The sequence below is a fragment of the Talaromyces atroroseus genome, assembly GCF_001907595.1.
Source record: "Talaromyces atroroseus strain IBT 11181 chromosome Unknown scaffold_5, whole genome shotgun sequence".
Classification (NCBI taxonomy): Eukaryota; Fungi; Ascomycota; class Eurotiomycetes; order Eurotiales; family Trichocomaceae; genus Talaromyces; species Talaromyces atroroseus.
Window position 1 is genome coordinate 278982 of NW_017971437.1, and position 19514 is coordinate 298495.

Below are 19514 nucleotides of genomic sequence, written 5' to 3' on the forward strand. Positions count from 1 at the left end.
TCCTCCCCTCCCTCCCACCCTCTCTCTCTCTGTCTGTCTGCGTGTGTGAGTGCTTCACTCCCAGGTTCCCAGCGCTCCTTCAGCCACGCCGTCTCGGGTTATTGCTCGCTTCCCTTGCCTGGTCGTGTGTTTATCCGTCGGTCGCTCGTCCGCCTCCTTCTTTCCATTTGCTCTCAACGTCAAAAAGTTGAGGCTCGCCATCGGCTTGACCAAACAAAACGCCATTCGTCCTTGAAACGCATTCGATCCTTCCCCGACTGTCGTGTTTTTCGAAGAGCTTCAATACCCCCCTATTCCAGAGATTTACCCCTCTCTCAGTGGTCTGTCGGAGTCATCCCAAACGACATTCAAGTCACGTCATAACTCCATTGCCGGGCGAGGTTCCTTGTGCCTCCATACCCTTTGTTTTTCTTCCCATAAGACTGCTGCTGTTGGCTTTGTCATCTCGCTTGATTCATCTCCGCTCAAATTAGCAGCATTTTTGGACTTGCTTCATTCAGGAACCCGAACAGCTCCAAATCGTTTGAAACCATCGTTTGAGACAGTGAGCTACCCGCCCCTCCTCATCCGCTTCTTTGATTTCCGGCTCCCCCCTACCCCTTATCAGCGCACTTGACAGCCTACCTTGCTACCGGTCACGGAATTGACTGCTAATATCATTGTGCTGCGACCAGATTCGTCACAGCTGTCTTCACTAGGCATTTGTGCTAAACAACCCGGATTACCCTCGGTCGGAATTCGGCTTGAGGCATCCGCTGCAGTTTTGTGTCCGGTTTTCACACCATCGCAACTGACACAGCAATTTACCTTATATCGTTATATACATTTAAGTTTGCGAAATGGATCAACAAGGTCAATCAGGGGTGCCTGGCCCTGCTGGCCGCCGGCTCCATATTGCCCATCGTCGAAGTCCATCCGAGTTGACACCTTTGATGAGTAAGTTGATCCGGACCTGCTGAAGAATCCGAAGTCTTAATAGCTGACATTCAACTCTGCTAGTGGAACAACTTGCTATCCAACAACAAATTGAATTACTTCAACAGCAACAGCAGCAAATTGCGGCTACACATCAGCAATACGTGAACATGGGACTACTGCAGCCCCAGCAACCACTTGCTCAAGTTCAAGGATTTTCACCTACTATGGGACAGGGAACAATTTCCGGTGTGTCCTCGCAGGTCAATGCTTTTCAATTCCCACAACAGCTAGGAGTTCCTATGAACAATAACGGACCTTCCCATCGTCGTAACCAGTCTGCTCTACCCGGTATGGGCATGGGTCCACCACCAGCTCCCTCGTCCGGCGCTTCAGGATCGGCTTTCGCAGACCTTCATCAACAAGGAAATCAGAATCGCGAGAACGGTGGCCCATCCCGGGGGCGTGGTGCGCCAATTGGAGCGGGGCACCAACGCCGTCACTCGTTAGCTCTTCCAGAAGCGAAGAAGGCTGCAGAACTTGCCCAACAAAAACGAACCGCCGCTGGTTTCCAATTCCCAGCTCCTAGTGCCACGCCGTCCAGTACTTCGACAGAGGTTCCGTCGATAGAAGAAAAACCCAAGACGCCCCAAGGGTTGGGTTTGCATCGTGCAGGAAACTTGCGAGGTGGAGCACACGGAAGAAGCCAGTCTATGGCTGTCGGCCGTGGAGCAACTGGTTTTCAATTTCCCATTCCGGAAAGCAGCCCTATCGAGCCTCCGAAGCGTGGCCATGGTCGGACACCTTCAAGGAATTTTGATGGCAATTGGCGACAGCCAAATAATAATAACAACAACTTGAACCAGGATAACCAGAAAACAAACCAGGGTATATTTGGCCAGCAGCAAGGTGGAAACACTTTCCAGCCAGGCCATCGTTCACGAGCGTCGATGAACCAGTCCATTGGTTCCATTGGTCAATTCCAATATGGCAACCAGCCTCAGTTGATTCAACTGCCCCAGGGACAGGTTGTGATGGCCCCGCAACTGTTCAACGGCCAACAGCTCAACCCACTACAACTCGCCCAGCTTCAGGCTATGCAGCAAAACGGACAAATGAACGGCCAGATTGGTCTTCAAGCTAGCCAACATGCTCCCCAGCAGTTGACTGCACAGCAACAACAGCAACAGCGCAAGACTCTCTTCACCCCGTACCTTCCACAAGCGAATCTCCCTGCCTTGCTTAGTAATGGGCAGCTTGTTGCAGGTATTCTTCGTGTCAACAAAAAGAACCGCTCAGACGCATACGTCACGTGCACGGATCTTGACGCCGATATTTTCATTTGCGGAAGCAAGGACCGTAACCGGGCTCTCGAAGGCGACTTCGTTGCCGTCGAACTTTTGGACGTGGACGAAGTTTGGTCTCAGAAGCGTGAAAAGGAAGAAAAGAAGAAACGCAAGGATATCACGGATTCTAGGTCTGGTGACAAACTGTCTCGCTCCGATTCTGGCGCCAACGGTGAAAACCAACAAGTTGGGCCTGATGGCAGTATTCGCCGCCGTGGTAGTCTGCGTCAGCGTCCGACCCAGAAGAAAAATGATGATGTTGAAGTTGAAGGCCAGAGCCTTCTCTTGGTTGAGGAGGATGAGATCAGCGACGAGCAAAAGCCCCTATATGCTGGTCATATCGTTGCAGTCATTGAACGGGTAGCGGGCCAAATGTTCTCAGGAACTCTTGGTCTTCTGCGCCCTAGCAGCCAAGCTACGAAGGAGAAACAGGAGGCTGAACGTGCCGCTAGAGACGGCGGACATGGTCGTCATCAGGACAGACAACAGGACAAACCTAAGATTGTGTGGTTTAAGCCTACTGACAAGCGTGTACCTTTGATTGCAATCCCCACCGAACAAGCGCCGCGCGACTTCGTTGAAAAACATCAAGATTATGCAAACCGTATCTTTGTCGCCTGCATCAAGCGGTGGCCTATCACTTCCCTTCATCCCTTTGGCACTCTTGTCGAGCAGCTTGGCGAGATGGGCGATTTGAAAGTTGAAACTGATGCGCTTCTTCGTGATAACAATTTTGCGGCCGACGAGTTTTCAGAGGCCGTGTTGAAGAATGTTGGCTGGGAGGACTGGAACGTGGCGTCCGAGGGTGATACACTACTTGCAACTCGCCGAGACTTCCGCGGTGAAAAAACTTTCACCATTGACCCGACAGGCTCCAAAGAGCTCGATGACGCCATTCATATCAAGACGCTTGCCGATGGCAAGGTTGAGCTCGGTATTCATGTGGCAGACGTAGCCCACTTTGTCAAGGCGAACTCATTAGTTGATCGTGAAGCCAAGAAAAGAGGCACGGGCGTTCATCTAATGAACCGGGTGGTGAATATGCTACCGCCTCGTTTGTCGACTGAGATCTGTTCTTTACTTCCAGGTGAAGAACGCTTGACTGTCAGTGTCGTTTTCCAGGTTGATACTGCAACCGGTGCTGTAGACGACGACGTCTGGATTGGCAAGAGTGTAATTAAGAGCTCCGGCAAATTGACTTACGATGATGTCAATTCTGCTATCAAGGGAAACACAGACGCTTCTTTCGAAGGCGCATCTACTGATGACATTCGACTTCTTGCAGTGAGTACACTCTTGCATGAAAAGGCTTGCCTGTTCTTTCAGTACTAACAAATTTAGGCAATCACTACCAAATTCAAAGAAGCAAGATTTGGTAACCGTGCTACCAACATCCCGCCATTACGACTCTTTTACCTGCTGGATGATGAGAATATACCCGTCGAACACAACATTTTTGATTCTTCACCAGCTCATCAAGTTACTGAAGAGCTTAGTTACAAGGCCAATTTCTTTGTCGCGCGAAAACTATTCGCTGCAATGCCCGACAAAGCGTTCCTTCGACGTCAAGCTGTTCCAAATCCCCGCCGGCTACAGAATTTCGTCGATCGAATGAACAGGCTCGGCTATGAAATTGATCCAACAAGCAGTGGTACTTTGCAAGCTAGTCTGTTCAAGGTGGAAGATGTCGACATTCGCAGGGTACGTTTGAGACTTTCTGTGTTGTAGTTCACTTTTCTAACTAGCGTTAGGGCATGGAAACTGTTCTTCTAAAGGCAATGCAACGCGCGAAATACTACGTTGCAGGTAATGTCACCGAGGCACAACGCCAGCATTACGCTCTGAACTTGCCCCTCTACAGCCATTTTACTAGGCCTACCCGTCGCTATGGCGACGTCATCGTCCACCGTCAATTGGAAGCAGTCCTTTCTAATGGCGCTATTGAATTCACTGAAGACATTGATACTTTGGTGAAGACTGCTGAACAGTGCAATAACAAGAAAGATTCTGCACACAACGCCCAGGAACAAAGCGTCCATATTGAGTCTTGCCGAGTTATGGATAAAAAGCGGCTTGAACTTGGCGGCGATCTCATTAGTGAGGGTATCGTTCTTTGTGTATACGAGTCGGCGTTCGATGTACTCCTCCCTGAGTTTGGTTTTGAGAAGCGTGTGCACTGTGATCAGCTTCCATTGAAGAAAGCAGAATATCGCAAAGATACTCGTGTTCTCGAACTGTACTGGGAAAAGGGCGTGCCATCTTCAGCCTACATTCCCGAAGACGAGCGCCCCAATGCAAGCAGCTCTAGAGCTGCGCACGCTGCTGCTGCGGCTCAAGAGGCGGAGGCAGCTCGTGCGCGTGCGCGCGAGAGAGAAGAAGCCCAGCGGAAGCAAACTGAGACTGGAACAATGTCAACAGACGATGTAGATGCCCTCTTCGATGATGACGATGACATTTCGGAGGTGACTGAAATGGCTGCTGGTGTTTCGCTCAGCTCCTCTACGGATCGCCCAACACAGAGCATGCCTCAATCGCCAATCTCCAATGGTCAGGGCGAAGAACCACACCGCACCCGTTCGGATCCAAAAATAGCAGTGAGTGCGAATGAGACTCCTGAAGCGAAATTGACAGACAAAGAAAAATATCTCAAGCTTTTCAAGCTTCGTGAAGAAGACGGCGAGTACATTCAAGACGTAACCGAAATGACTCGCGTTCCCATTATTCTCAAGACGGATTTGAGCAAGAGCCCACCGTGAGTTTCGCCCCTTTCTTTTTCGTATTGGAATTCTCATCCTGTACTAACAACTACTCATCAGCTGCCTCACCATACGCTCCGTCAATCCATATGCTCTGTGAGATTGTGCCATGCCTTGATGTATCCGTTTCCCACGGGTGAGACACTTTTCGTCCTGGCTGTCCAATCCATTATGTTGAACTTCCACGAGATGATAACTTGAAACATTATACTCAGTATAATTTATCTCTATTTATTTGATCACCCATGATTTGGATCAAGTGGCGGTCATAATTATTCCGACGATTCTGTTGGTACGTCGCGTGATTTCGGTGTTGTTTTTATATCTTTATTTTCCAAAGTGAAACCAGGATATCGCTGGCGTGTACTAGAGCAGGCGGCTTTGTGAGAATGGAACCAAAGGCTTTTTTTTGGGGTTACGTCAAAGATCCGATTGCTCTTCATTCTTCTACACAAGGGAAGTATTCTTGCTTGATCTAGTGAGGGAGTGGAGCAGATGAAATATTTTGTACAAGCTTTGGACTTGCAATTGAATATGGGGAAGGAGAAAAGAAACCATGCATTTGATTAGCGTTTGTTATAAGCATCAATTATTATGTCGAGAGACAGCAGCCAGGATGAAGCTATTTATATACTTGTGCGAGTTATTCTTACTTATTTCAAGTGATACTTGATGCTTGACTGTGTGAGAGGGAGATTGTGTTTTTCTTGCTGTTCTTTCGCACACGGAACAAGTGCGTTCGACTCACAGACTACCTTGGTCATTCAGCCACCTGCAAACCGTCCAGGTGTTTTATCCAAAAAAATATTTTGTATAGCTTTTTATTTATTGTATTATTTTCTTATCCTAGTACTAAAATAATTGAGACTTTACAAAGTTCATTCATACCTTTCTAGGAGACAATCTCAATATGAATATTCATGAATGGATGTGTATACAGAAGAAGTGAGTAAATACAAAGAACCGCGCCATCAACACCATTAATCAACCCCATCAAGTGACCAGAATGATATATACACCCAACCCTGCAAGAAAGACCCCCTGGATTCCAAATTCAACCAACCCCAGTCCTAGCCCTGACCAAATGCAATGCAACGCAATATTTTAAAACACGTAGATAGATAATTGTAATCTGATCTAACCAAGACCGATCATCCTTTTCGTTACGTCGTTCGTTCGTTCATTCATCAGAAAATTTGTTCTTGTACCCGTGGCCCGCGAAGGGGTAAAAAGAGATGTAGTCTGTAAGTCTCCGATAGTTGATACGATATGATATATATCAAAGTCGTCGTAACCCAATTCTCGGTTTGCCCTTGTTTCCCGTTACACCTTTGCGAACGCCGGCCCCAGCGCTGCTACCGTTAATATGGTGAGAAGCAGGTTTCGTGACTTTCATGGGTGAAAAGGGCTTTTTAGCTGTCATTTTGTTGACATGGTGGTTTATTGATGAAGAGGAGGAGGACGACGATAACGATGACAACGATGACGACGGATTGAGGGGTTTCACGAAGACACCTGTGTCTAGTGTTGAAGATTCTATTGAAGGTCGAGCTGGTGCTGGTATTTCCTTGGGTGTTGCGAAAAGGGCATTCTCCATATTCTCTTTCCCGAAAGTGGGACGACGGTGACGGCTGTTTGTCATGGTTAGATTAACGGCTTCGCTCCCGTTATCTTCATAGATTGCGTATGAGGATGAGTCGTTGTTGAAGCTATGGAATGGTCGAGATGAGATTTGCTGGCGAGTGTTTTGTTCTGGGAATACCAATGAGTTTTGGGATAATGGTGATGAGGAGTTGGAAGGATTGGCGGCAATATTCCTTTCTGATGCAGTCATACCATCGCATGACATGTTCTCGTCGTCCGAGGCACTGTCAAGCATCATGATATCTGTGTCCAGAACAGGAGTTGTCGGGATAACGGACAAAGGCCGTTTGCCTATACCGGCCCTCTTGGAAGAGGGCGGTAAAGTGGCAGGCGGTTCAGGCGACAACGATGGATCGTTTTCCTTGCAATCATCGTCGCCATCCATATTCTCTGTGCAATCGTCAACTGCCATTTCTGCGCTTGAAGCCTGGACGGGTGCTGCCGGATTCTTTTTCTTCATGACCAACGACGTTGTTTTCGTTTCTTGTTTCGATTCTTCTGGTTGTTGTTCGTTTTCAATTCTGGCTGCCATTGCTGGATCCTCGCCTCGCTGTTTGGCTTGCAGGACGGATTGCTTCATGACGAACGGGATGGGAGCATGTATTGATGTCATCAATCGCGCCTGTCGAGCGAATTCATTATAGTCGTCTTGAAGCAGAGAGCCAGCCATTGGGTTTAATGCGGAGTCTGGATTTGGATGAATGAGCAAACAAGATATGGTCTGCATGTATACATAAAGTTAGTCGTAGCCCTAAACGCTTCCTCAAGAGTCCCCACATACCACCAGAATATCTCGCAACGTCAACTTTGACTCCCAGTCCCTCTTGAGAGTATCCACGCATACTGCGCCTGTTGACTCCTCGACGTTTGGATGCCAAATCCGCGTCTTGAAAGCGGCTTTGGGTGGGCTTGCTGGGTAGTCGTCAGGAATTCGAAGTTGTAAGCGCCACAGCCCGGCCGAGTATGGGGTGCCATGGGGACCAGCAAGCATGACTACGAGCTGGCTCAGGTCGTCGGACGACTGGTTGTCTGTCACAGAGAAGAGATAATTGGGTGGAAGATCGTTGTTGTGAAGGTCTGCATGATCGGCAATAAGCCGACGAAGTTTGGAGACCTGTGTCGTCGCGGAGTATGTGTTAGTATGACTTGATAGAGAGAGTATACAGGATCGCAGAATCACACGTACCATTGTGTGAGGCACTGCAAGTCGCCGAGAGACGAGACTAGACCGCCTGAAGCTCGAGTCACGTAATGTTTGTTTATCTCGAGGCGTCGCAAGCAGTCAAAACCCCCTATGCCGTCGAGATAATTTTGACCTCGAGAACAGGCCGCCTGACTGAAGCGGGGGAATAGGTAGTGAATGTCTCGCGAATGATACAAGAAAGCGCGACGATAACGATGTTGGCAGCGAGCACTAAGATGTCGTTTATTGATTCATTTAACTAGTTAGTCCGGCAGGAGGAGTTGCCAGGGAAGCGGGAGGGGGGCGCTTGTCTTCCTTTGTTTTGGTGTTTGGCGTCGAAGGGATGCCTTAATTACGTGTATCTTGGGTAATCTTACCGCCATTGTTTGGCACTAACTCCCGATCCGGGAGGAAAAGCAACGCGTGGATCCCAATCGGGTTAGGGCTGCCGCGACAGACACGCGACGTTTCGCGTCGGCAAATATGGTTTCCTAAAAGAGCAAGGCGCCATTTGTCATTCGTACGGCGGTATCGTGGTACGGTATTGTGGTTACAGTGCACATACAGATACGGCCAATATCTGGCTGGGGTAAGCAGAATATCGACATTCTATACGATTATTATTACTTCAGGTTTAGACGCCTATTCAAATATGCATGTACATGGAAAGAGACAGCAAGCAATCGTAAATGACCCCCATTCATTCAAGGATTAAAGAAGCATAGCAGCAGCAGCGACGAGGGAAAGGCCCATGGGACCCGCGGTGGCGATCGCAGCGGCACCGGTGGATGTGGTTGTTGAAGCAGACGAGCTGGAAGAGCTTGACGAGCCAGAGGTGCTGCTGCTCGATCTAGATGAGGTTGTAGTAGAGAAGCCAGAGGTAGAGGAAGAGTGCGAGACGGCGGAAGAGCTGCCGCTAGGAACAGCAGCGGTAGAGCTAGTAGACGACAACGGTACAACGGGAGTAGACAGGCCAGCAGGGATCGACGCCGCAGCTGTCTGAGAGGTGATGACACTAGGCTGGGAGGTAATGGCGTCGGGTTGAGAAGTGACGGCAGTTGGCTGGCCAGTGACGACTCCGAGGGAGTTTGTCTCGGTCAGGTACTGGGTGGCTGGGTTTGACTGCTCCAAGTGTGAGTGATGATGTTCTGCGGACTGGGAGGGGAAGGCATACATACCACTGAGACAGCGGTGTCAGAGCTCTGGGCCATGGCAACAGCCGCGAAAGCAGCAACAGCGATGATGGAACGCATTGTGGTGGATATGGAACGAGGGGATCTCTGATGTGCTTGTTCTACTAGCGAAGTTGCGCGGCGTGAGGAGGAAAGGTCAAGGGCAAGTCGAGGAAGCGACGCCGGCCTTATAAAGGCGCTCCAGGCAGGGGCGTTGCCACATACTGCATGCACGCTGCCAACTCTGCCAGTGCCGGCTTTTGTATATTCTTAGCACGTCGTCTGCTCTGTCGATGCGTCCCCCGCACTGATTCGCTCGCACTCCGGTGGCGCCAACGCTAGCAGCGCAACTCACCAAGCCTTGTTTCATTTGCGCTGCGCTTAGCGCTCGATTCGTCATCTGCGAATGCTGTGCCCTGCCTGTTCTATTTCGGACTCGATGGGGTTGGCCCTTGCATTCGTCGGAACACAAATATTCTTTTGTTTTCTTTTTCTTTCTCTTTCTCTTTTCACCCCTAGCGGCGTCGGCGGCTTCTTTGACTGGTGTTATGGACAGGTGCCAACCGGAGCAAATGTTCAAATATATCCATGAGACTAGTCAATCCGTGCATGTCTCTGACGAACACAGCTGCCTCCGATTGGCGCAGCTCCAGGTTGTCTCACTTGATGGCAAATGCATGTCCGGCTTTATTGTTTGCATCAAAGTTACTTGACTATAGTCCAATTATTATTTATCATCAGGGAACAGCCGAAGATAGCCAGCCCGTCTAAAGGTGATATCACATGACAAGCTATTCCATCAACTATCTTTGCCGCATCGAGAACAAAAGAAAAAGAAAAAGCTTTATGAGGTATATCCTGCGGGTCACGACTTGGTCTGCCCCTGCTCACGCATCCAATCTGCAAATTCCTGGCGGCTCTTCTACATTCGCCAAAAGAAACATATTAGCCATTTATCCCTTGGCAGGAAAGCATCCTTACTTCATGTGTAGAACTTTCAGAAGACGAAAAGACTCACCCTCACATCCCAAAATCCAGATCGAATCTCCAAATTCTTATATGGGTTCTTCCCACCACCCTCCTTCTCAATCTGGCCCGCCCATGCTCCATGTGTAATAGGCTGCAGTTTCTCAGCGCCCAGGACAAGACCGGTCGAAACCAATACCACGGAGATCAATGCCTCAAGCGTGATATCCAAGGGGACAACGGCGCCGAAATTGTTGGTAGGAGTTGCGGCAGTGCCGGTGCGAGCAACGTTGCTGTAGAGCGTTGTGTGTTCATGGGCGGAGTATCCTCTATTCGTAGCAGTAAGTAAGTACACCGTCTGTAGTATCTTCATAACGGTAAATACTGAAAGACTGGGCAGGAAGGCGAATAAAAAGAAGGTCAGCCTGGGTATAACTCACGCATGAGCCAGCAGCACAAGGCCGAAAAATGTGATGATGCGCGAGAAGAATCCCATGGTGGAAATGGGCTCTTTTTTTTTTTTTCTGAGTAGAAGAGAAGAGAGAAGAGAAAATATGCAGATAACAGACTACGCCAGGGATGTGACGAGAAGCGCTTCCAATTAGTTCGTGAGACTGTGAGGAACTCTGGAGTCTCGAGGTTCAAGCTAGCTTAGCTTCCATAGAAATTGTCGCCCGCTGCTTTAGCCTCTACGGATGCGGAGAGCGCGTCTAGCGCAGTACCAACGTCAGGATCCTTTTTTAAACATGACACAATCTGCGAGCAGATCACATAGATATCGCATGGAAAGATCCAAACAGAGGACGTCTTTTGACCGTCATTACAAACCGTCAATACAATGCGCATTTCACGGTCTTTTTTATTTTAGTTGCCCATTATCTACACGGGTCTGTAGCAAACGGAGGGAAATAAGAAAGTCATGATATTTAGTGACCTTGGAAGACTCGTTTCCATATTCATCATCTTATTCTTCAAATCATTAAACATATCGCGTTTACAGTTTTTGCATAGCGGCCTGTTGGAATGAGTTAGTATAAAATCCAGATATCGTGACACATCAGAGTCGAAACGTACAATATCGGTGGATTGGACGTGGTCCTCATCCTCTTCGATTTGCTGCTGGAGCTCATCAGTGGAGACCTTCTCGTCCTCGACAACCAAGGTGATCTGGAGCTTCTTAATACCGAAGCCAACAGCGACAAACTTGGAAGCACCCCAGACAAGACCGTCCTTCTCAATAGCACGAACGTTCTTCTCCATCTCCTCAAGGTTGGTCTCATCGTCTGCAAGAAGAACCAGTTAGAATATGCATATATATATATATATATATATATATTTGGTTGGGAAAGAAAAATTAGTCGACGGCTAGACTCACCCCATGGCTTAACTTCAAGGGTGACCAGAGACTTGGCAGGAGGCTTAGGCTTGGCCTCCTTCTTCTTCTTGTATTCAGCAAGGCGAGCCTCACGCTCCTTGACTACCTCTGGGTCTTCCTCCTCGTCCTCGTCGCTGCCGAAGAGGTCATCCATGTCGTCATCATCAGCGGCAGGCTTGTCCTTGGGGTTGGTGGGGAGCTCTGTCGTCTCGGGTCCATAGGCGGTGTAGGCCTTGGATGGGTCACCAGGCAGAGTGGAAAACTCTGATTCATATGAGGCGATGTGCTTGTACCAGCGAGCAACATGAGGGTACTTGGCGGCGTCAGGTGCGCCACTCAAGGCCTTGAATGTGACAGCATCGGCCTGGGAAGGAGCGTGGCTGTAATCAAGGCGCGAGTCAATAACTTTCCTTGTAACAATAGAATAAAAGTCATGGAAATGAACAGCAGGAAAAAAAAAAGCAGAACAAAGTGCCAAAACTATTTCAGAAGCGCGATTTCTCGCATTGTGTGTAGTCATACAGCGGTGTCTTAAGCCGCCTCCTAAACACGGACCAATTTGATTTCATCATAAAGCAGAAGCACAGGCAAACGCAGACCAGAAAGCTGAAGCATCAAAAATTGCTGCACACAGCGGGGGGCCAACGCGAGGTTTGTTGTTGTAACTTACCCAACGATGTAGCTGCGGGTGGAGAGGTAGTTGTTGGCAATGGTGAGGCCAGCGTCTGAGACCAAGTCGGTGAAACCCATTGTGGACGTAGAAAGGTGTATATGAGGTGAAATAAAAGGAAAGGACTCAAAAGAAAGTGGTGTGTGTGTGAAGGTGTTTGGGGATAGGAGAAGAAAAGGCCCAACGTGTCTGAAATTTTGGGTTGAGAATTTTCTCTTTCTTAGCGGGAGCCCCTCCTTCTTCTCTCCTAAAGGGGCCACCACGTGACTTAGTTCTCGCCCAGCCGCCACCTTTTGCGAGGGAGCTCTCTCATTGGCTCCCGGCCGGTGAAATGCGGCAAAGCTCTTTCGAGCTGGTGCTTTCTGGAAAGCTCGACAGCGCTCTCTTCCAAGCCATATCCCAGCATGTAAATACCGCCTCTTTGCTGATGACAATATTCCTAAGAGTAATCCCCGTATCGTTGCTGCAGCAAGGAAAAGCCTCACCATGATGTCTGTTGCAAGGGCACGGGCTGCCCGAGTACGCTTATGCCGGCCGTCGCGAGCTACACCGTTCCAACTGCCTGTTCGAAGCAGCTATAATAGCCAGATATCGAAACTTCGCTTTAATACTTCTCAACAAGCTACATATCCGCCAACATTCTTTGCGCGAACGTATGCCAACGGCCGTGGCCCCCACCCACCAGGCGGTACTCATCGTATGGACCTAGGAGGGGGGGAACAGAAATCCGCGCTCGAGCAGTATGGTGTCGATCTAACGGCAAAGGCTAAATCCGGAAAACTCGATCCGGTCATTGGAAGGGATGCAGAGATACACAGAACAATCCAGGTTCTTTCGCGGCGAACGAAAAATAATCCGGTCCTAATCGGCGCCGCAGGTACCGGAAAGACTGCTATCTTGGAAGGGCTCGCCCAGCGGATAGTACAGGGCGATGTGCCCGAAAGTATTAAGAACAAGAAAGTGGTGGCGCTTGATTTAGGCTCTCTCATCGCAGGAGCTAAATTCCGGGGCGACTTTGAGGAAAGGTTGAAAGCCGTCTTGAAGGAAGTTGAAGACGCTGAGGGCAGTGTTATTCTTTTCATTGACGAGTTACACACATTGCTTGGGTTAGGAAAGGCTGAAGGCAGCATCGACGCAAGCAACTTGTTAAAACCCGCGCTATCTCGCGGTGAGCTTCAATGTTGCGGTGCGACAACTCTTAACGAATATCGTTTGATTGAGAAAGACGTGGCCCTGGCCCGGCGCTTCCAACCTATTCAAGTCAGCGAGCCCTCAGTGGCTTCCACCATATCTATCCTACGTGGCATAAAGAACAAATACGAGGTTCACCATGGAGTGAGAATCACCGACGCCGCAATCGTTGCCGCTGCTACATACAGCAACCGCTACATCACGGATCGTTTCCTTCCGGACAAGGCTATCGATTTAGTAGATGAGGCTGCCTCAGCACTTCGGCTACAACAAGAGTCCAAGCCAGATTCCATTCAGGAATTGGACCGAGAAATCACGACAATCCAGATCGAACTAGAATCGCTTCGCAAAGAAACGGACGTCACAAGCAAAGAGCGTCGTGCTAAATTAGAGGAAATGCTTAAAGAAAAGCAACACGAGGTATCGAAGCTTATGGAAATCTGGAACAAAGAGAAAGAAGAGATCGAAAGCATAAAACGCACGAAGGAGGAGCTGGAACAGTCACGTTTCGAGTTAGAAAAAGCGCAACGTGAAGGTAACTTTGCGAGAGCGGGTGAGCTTCGGTATTCCGTCATCCCAAGTCTCGAGGCCAAGCTACCGCAAGAGGGTGCCGAAAATGATGATAAGGATACTTTAATTCACGACTCGGTTACAGCTGATGATATTGCAAATGTTGTATCACGAACTACCGGTATTCCGGTGAGCAAGCTGATGTCTGGAGAGGTTGAGAAACTGATACACATGGAGGATACACTGCGGCAGTCGGTACGTGGTCAAGACGAGGCGCTTTCGGCTGTGGCAAACGCTGTCCGGATGCAGAGAGCGGGTTTGAGTGGTGAAAACAAGCCTTTGGCGTCGTTCATGTTCCTTGGACCTACTGGTGTCGGCAAGACAGAGCTGTGCAAGAAGATGGCTGGTTTCCTCTTCTCGACAGAAAGCGCGGTTTTGAGGTTCGATATGAGTGAGTTCCAGGAGAAGCACACTGTCAGCCGTTTGATTGGAGCACCGGCTGGTTATGTTGGGTACGACGATGCCGGCCAGCTCACCGAAGCTGTTCGGAGAAAGCCCTACGCCATCTTATTGTTTGATGAGTTTGAGAAAGCTCATCGTGACATATCCACTCTCTTGCTGCAAGTCCTTGACGAAGGCTTTCTCACAGACTCCCAAGGCCACAAGGTCGATTTCCGCAACACAATCATCGTCCTGACATCCAACTTGGGCGCGGATATCTTGGTCGGCGCAGATCCTCTGCACAAGCACAAACTTTCCGATGAGGGAGATGTTCCTCCTGATATCAAGAAGGCCGTTATGGACGTTGTGCAGTCGTCTTATCCACCAGAGTTCCTCAATCGCATTGATGAATTCATCATCTTTAAGAGATTGTCCAAGGATGCACTTCGGGATATCTTAAATATCCGGCTGAAAGAATTGCAGGGGAGGTTAGACGACCGACGAATGACACTGAAGGTGGACGACGAAACCAAGGAATGGCTTTGTGAAAAGGGCTATGACCCACGTTACGGAGCTCGCCCGCTTAATCGACTTATTGCGAAGGAAATTGGAAACAAACTCGCGGACAAGATCATCAGGGGCGAGCTCACGGCTGGAAACACTGCTCGGGTGAAGTTCGATCAGGAAAAGAAGGGCGTGGAAGTTGTTTCTGCCCAGTGAGGTTGGTCTCGCGGTGGCTGTCATGGAGTTCCGAATATTCTTTTCGTCTCTTTAGCGAGCTTCAATGTTGTTTGGATCTGTAATATAGGCAACCCTACTCTTGTACAAATATATAACTAGGTCATGTGTATCAATAAAACTCGCAGCTTACCTAATATCTCTCTCAGAAGGAGCATGGCACGTGTGGAAGGTGCGAGGTGCGCGCACTCACTCCGCCATTCCGTAGACCAACATTTTTTCTTCATGATTCATACCTTTCGTGACTACCTTTGGCAATGGCGTCGTTGAAGAGGAAAAGAGAGCTAGCTTCCAGGAACCCGCTTGGAACCTCAAGTGCACAGCGAAGGTTTGCAGCAGACGCAGTCAATCCTACACGACCGCACCTACTCGATTACGAGGCATCGACGAACAATACAACCAGGGAGCATGAACAAGGCGGCGGGAGGACTGGAATGCACAACCACGTTGAAGAGGACAACGATCTTATTGATGACATGGCTGAAGTCGTCATGGCTGTCGACATGAGGGAGAAAGGCACGGTTGGGTGTTGTTTCTATATTGCTCGAGAAGAAAGACTCAGTATCTTGAGTGACACCCAATATGGCGGGAAAGACCTGATTGACACGTGTGAGTCTCCATCATGAGAGTGTAAATCGTATTTCCATTGATGTATTTGAAATGCCCCAGTGAAGCTCGAAATCTGTCCAACAACTATATTGACCTCAACACGAGCTGAGGAAGCAACAATGGGTGACATACAGTGGTCTGGTATGTAGCGTACCATTTTATTTTGTGTTCCCACTGACTGCTCTAAGGTGACCCATTTCATCTCCCATATCGCATAGATGTTCGTCCCATTCAAGAGTACGGTGTGAATAGTGCCAAAGCAAAGTTGGCGGAGTTAGAGATCTTCCAGCTGGAATCAGAACAGGCACAGTTCTTAGTACCTGGAGATGGGTTGACCCAGCAGGCCGAGGAGGTGATAGCAGAAAACGCAGGATTCTCCTTTGAAAAAGGGAAGATTCTTCGGCTTGGAGGGATAGTAGATATTGAGAATCTAGTCTCCCTAGGATGTGCAGGCGCGGTTTTGACATATATACAACGGCGAAGAACAACAAACTATAGCGACCAAGATAATAACGGTACTGCTTGTGTGGTCAGATCAGTTGAGACATTCTTTCTCAAAGGAACAATGTAAGTGGCTCTAAATACTGGTCATGTTGCAATGCTGAGAAGGAAAAGGCACATTAATTTGAATACTCTTGCTTCGCTGCAAGTACTGCAATCCGAGTCACATCCCAATACGTTTAATCAAGGTCCAGGGAAAACATCATCGAGAGCGAAGGAAGACTTTTCTTTGTATGGCCTATTTCACAAGCATCTCCTAACACCCCAGGGCAAGAATCGCTTGAGACAATATTTCCTACGGCCCAGTATTGAAGTTGATGTCATATCGGAAAGAAATAGGATAGTGGATACCTTTCTGCTACCTGCTAACGCAGATGCCCAGCAGAAAATGAGCCTCGCGCTTAGAAGAATCAAGAATATGCGTTCCGTGATGACCAATCTCCATAAGGGCCTTAGCAGTGGCAAAGGCGCATTCGGTGGCTTCAAAGGCACCATCTGGGGGACTTTGTTAAACGTATGAATGCGCGTGCTCTACAATCTTCCTTGCGCAACCTACTGAAAGATGACTCTAGTTCGCAACCCATGCATTAGACCTTCAAGAAGCGGTCTGTGAAATGAATTGGCAGGATATGATCGCATTTCGTGACAGAGTAAGTTCTAAGTAGATAATCCGTTAGGATACCACTAATTGATATGCAAGGTATTCAACATTCTAAATGTTTCGAGTCTTCGCAGTGTTGGAAGGATTATCTATCAGACGGTTAGTATATGTTATAAACCGATCCTATCTCACCACATAAGCTGACTGGTAAAGGTTGATATTGAGGATTCCCAGGAGCAGCAGAGAACGATCATCAAACAAGGAGTCGACCGTGAGCTAGACCTCCTTAAAGATCGTTACAATGGGTTAGATGGCTTGTTGAAGCAGGTTGCCGTCGATGTTGCTTCCACGATCCCTGAAGAACTTCAAATTGAGGTTAATGTGATTTATTTCCCGCAACTTGGCTTCAACATTGCTATACCATATGACCAGAGAGGACAGGCTGCGTATACAGGACGCAATGAATCCTGGGAACAGGTTTTCACAACAGAGAATCGAGCATATTTCAAAGACGAAAGGATGCGAGAAATGGACGAGAAATTAGGTGATATATACGGGCTTATCTGCGGTGAGGAACACATAGTACATCCTATATACAAATTCTTTACTGACACATAATCAGAAAGAGAAATAGAAATAGCCCATGAGATTGCCCAAAACATTCTGAGATACAAGGATATGCTCTCAACATCCTCAGATCTTTGTGGAGAGATTGATTGGTAGATAACTTTCTCTACTTACAACTACGGTATTCTGACCTATGGAATAGTTACCTTGCAATGGCTAAAACAGCGGATATCTACAAGTTTGTGCGACCTAGAATGTCCACAGAGAATGTGATTCGTATCAAAGGTGGACGGTAAGAAGCGACTTTCATCTATAGGAAAGGTTTGCTAAATATTCTTTCAAGACATCCCCTCCAGGAGTTGACAGTAGCTTCTTACATCCCAAACGATGTCAATATTCGAGGTGGCTGTGGACCACAGCTGCCACATATCGAAAATGGCGATGCTGAGTACCCTTTCCTAGATGCTCCAAGCATGTTGTTATTGACGGGACCCAACTTCTCGGGAAAGAGTGTATACATGAAGCAGGTAAGTTGATCTGAGGACAGAGGCTAACTATTGCTCATCATGGAAAGATTGCCTTGATAGTGTACCTGGCTCATATCGGAAGGTGAGCAGAGGGTCACCGATGGTTATCCTTGAAAATACTCACAGATGTAGTTTCGTGCCTGCTCAAAGCGCCGAGATAGGCATCACCGACAAAATATTAACCCGTATTAACACGCCGGAAACTGTTTCCAAGGTTTGTTTACGAATGAATTCTCAAAAATCCTTTTACTCAGATTGTGCCTAGATTCAAAGCACTTTCATGCTAGACTTACAGCAAGTATCACTACTGCTAAGATTCGGCACGCCAAGAAGCCTAATTATCATCGACGAATTTGGAAAGGGTACTGACATGAATGGTAACTAACGCTCAATTTATTGTACCGTGCTCGGTCAATACTGACTCTTGATTGATCGCTAGATGGAGCTGGTTTGGCCTGTGGGATCTTCGAGTATCTACTAAGTCTCGGTAATAACAAGCCCAAAGTACTCGTCGCTACTCATTTCCACGAGATCTTTGAAAATGGATTCCTACCGGAGAGAGAATCCCTGGCTTTTGGACACATGGAAGTCAGGATTGATGAAGAATCTGCAGACAACAAAGAGCAGGTCACTTATCTCTACAAGTACAGTCTCAACAAATCCCGCCCCCTAAGTGTTGCAAGCTAAGTGTCAATAGTTTCAAACCAGGACGAAGCAACCAAAGTTTTGGTACTCTGTACGAGTCTTCTGCGGTGCAGTATGTACACTCAGGCTAATGACTATTGCGTGACAGTTGTGCTGCCATGAACGGAGTCGACGGATCAATTGTTGAAAGGGCGAACGAATTAGTGTCGCTATTAGCCCGAGGACAAGACCTTGTCGCAGCTTGTGCCAGAATGTCAAAAGCAGACGAGGCGATACTAGAGGAAGCAGTATGTTTAACTTTCAAGATTCACAGCGTCTAGGTACAACTGAAGGATATCATGCTAACTTCTCGTACTGACAGGAGTCAATTTCCCGCAGCTTCCTAGAAATGGACTTATCGAAGAATACAGATCAAGCCATGAAGCACAACTTAGCAGATCTGTTAGCTAAGAGAAGTGATTGATTGATACATCAGTAGGCCACTGGATGAAGCAAGTTTTATATGATCCAAGCTATGTAAGAGTGAAACACTGAATATATATACCTAGGTATCTAGGCATTATGTGCGAGATTGTGAGCCTTCTTGAGAATGAAATGGCAGTCGACTGAAAGTTTTTCACGATATTATCTGATTAAATTATATGCACACGTACCTGTAGAGCAATGTACTGTTAACTAAGAGACCAATCCTGTCTGTACCACACATACCTAGATATACTCCAGCTCAACCCCGAAACTGATGGGCACCATATGTTCATTCAGAGGCAAGTGTTTGCCTGAGGCAACCAGCGGGGGATCGACCGGGGAACAATACTTACCCGATCCGACTCCATGTTTGCGGAGAGGCAGAGCCTCACGACTTCATCTCTCACGCCCGTCTTTATTCTCACCTGCTTGCCTGCATCATAAGAAAATAGTTCAACAGCTGCTTCCGAACCCGCAAACTATCATGACAATATGGCAGCTGATACTCACGTTGCTGTTTCTCTACGTCTATTGGTGGACTGGCTAGTCTTCGACCTCGTAGAGACTAGCTAGAAGAGCCGGAGATTGGTAGTCATCATCATATAATCGAGGACGGGCAGTTCTGATTGGAAACCTTGCAGACTAAACGGTCCTTCGCCGCCGTCTAGCTCCTTTGAAGATGATGAATCACA

General features: G+C 48.1%; 7 protein-coding genes across 7 annotated transcripts; 3 read left to right on the forward strand and 4 right to left on the reverse strand.

The window, feature by feature from the left end:
• Positions 1 to 839: 839 nt before the first annotated feature.
• Positions 840 to 5117, forward strand: UA08_04552 (hypothetical protein; the record flags this gene model as incomplete). The annotated part of the gene is made up of 5 exons (XM_020267365.1): positions 840 to 936; positions 1000 to 3545; positions 3603 to 3962; positions 4013 to 5013; positions 5078 to 5117. 5 exons carry the CDS (start codon positions 840 to 842, stop codon positions 5115 to 5117), a joined length of 4044 nt encoding a protein of 1347 aa, XP_020120025.1.
• A 1179-nt stretch (positions 5118 to 6296) lies between these two features.
• UA08_04553 (hypothetical protein) lies at positions 6297 to 7850 on the reverse strand (the record flags this gene model as incomplete). The annotated part of the gene is made up of 3 exons (XM_020267366.1): positions 6297 to 7382; positions 7443 to 7775; positions 7848 to 7850. 3 exons carry the CDS (start codon positions 7848 to 7850, stop codon positions 6297 to 6299), a joined length of 1422 nt encoding a protein of 473 aa, XP_020120285.1.
• A 705-nt stretch (positions 7851 to 8555) lies between these two features.
• On the reverse strand, positions 8556 to 9097 carry UA08_04554 (hypothetical protein; the record flags this gene model as incomplete). Its single annotated transcript, XM_020267367.1, has 2 exons — positions 8556 to 8966; positions 9023 to 9097. The coding sequence occupies 2 exons, from the start codon at positions 9095 to 9097 to the stop codon at positions 8556 to 8558; spliced, it is 486 nt and encodes a 161-aa protein (XP_020120286.1).
• A 784-nt stretch (positions 9098 to 9881) lies between these two features.
• UA08_04555 (hypothetical protein) lies at positions 9882 to 10478 on the reverse strand (the record flags this gene model as incomplete). Its single annotated transcript, XM_020267368.1, has 3 exons — positions 9882 to 9938; positions 10035 to 10311; positions 10423 to 10478. 3 exons carry the CDS (start codon positions 10476 to 10478, stop codon positions 9882 to 9884), a joined length of 390 nt encoding a protein of 129 aa, XP_020120248.1.
• Positions 10479 to 10976: 498 nt separating this feature from the next.
• Positions 10977 to 12107, reverse strand: UA08_04556 (Elongation factor 1-beta; the record flags this gene model as incomplete). Its single annotated transcript, XM_020266840.1, has 4 exons — positions 10977 to 10997; positions 11057 to 11265; positions 11358 to 11767; positions 12028 to 12107. The coding sequence occupies 4 exons, from the start codon at positions 12105 to 12107 to the stop codon at positions 10977 to 10979; spliced, it is 720 nt and encodes a 239-aa protein (XP_020120249.1).
• Positions 12108 to 12513: 406 nt separating this feature from the next.
• On the forward strand, positions 12514 to 14889 carry UA08_04557 (Heat shock protein 78, mitochondrial; the record flags this gene model as incomplete). The annotated part of the gene is made up of 1 exon (XM_020266841.1): positions 12514 to 14889. One exon carries the CDS (start codon positions 12514 to 12516, stop codon positions 14887 to 14889), a length of 2376 nt encoding a protein of 791 aa, XP_020120264.1.
• Positions 14890 to 15164: 275 nt separating this feature from the next.
• On the forward strand, positions 15165 to 19137 carry UA08_04558 (hypothetical protein; the record flags this gene model as incomplete). The annotated part of the gene is made up of 18 exons (XM_020266842.1): positions 15165 to 15516; positions 15577 to 15657; positions 15705 to 16083; positions 16357 to 16531; positions 16590 to 16667; positions 16718 to 16777; positions 16832 to 17186; positions 17241 to 17337; positions 17388 to 17477; positions 17529 to 17712; positions 17760 to 17794; positions 17845 to 17926; positions 17978 to 18089; positions 18152 to 18356; positions 18410 to 18469; positions 18506 to 18644; positions 18906 to 18930; positions 19070 to 19137. 18 exons carry the CDS (start codon positions 15165 to 15167, stop codon positions 19135 to 19137), a joined length of 2577 nt encoding a protein of 858 aa, XP_020120265.1.
• Positions 19138 to 19514: the final 377 nt, after the last annotated feature.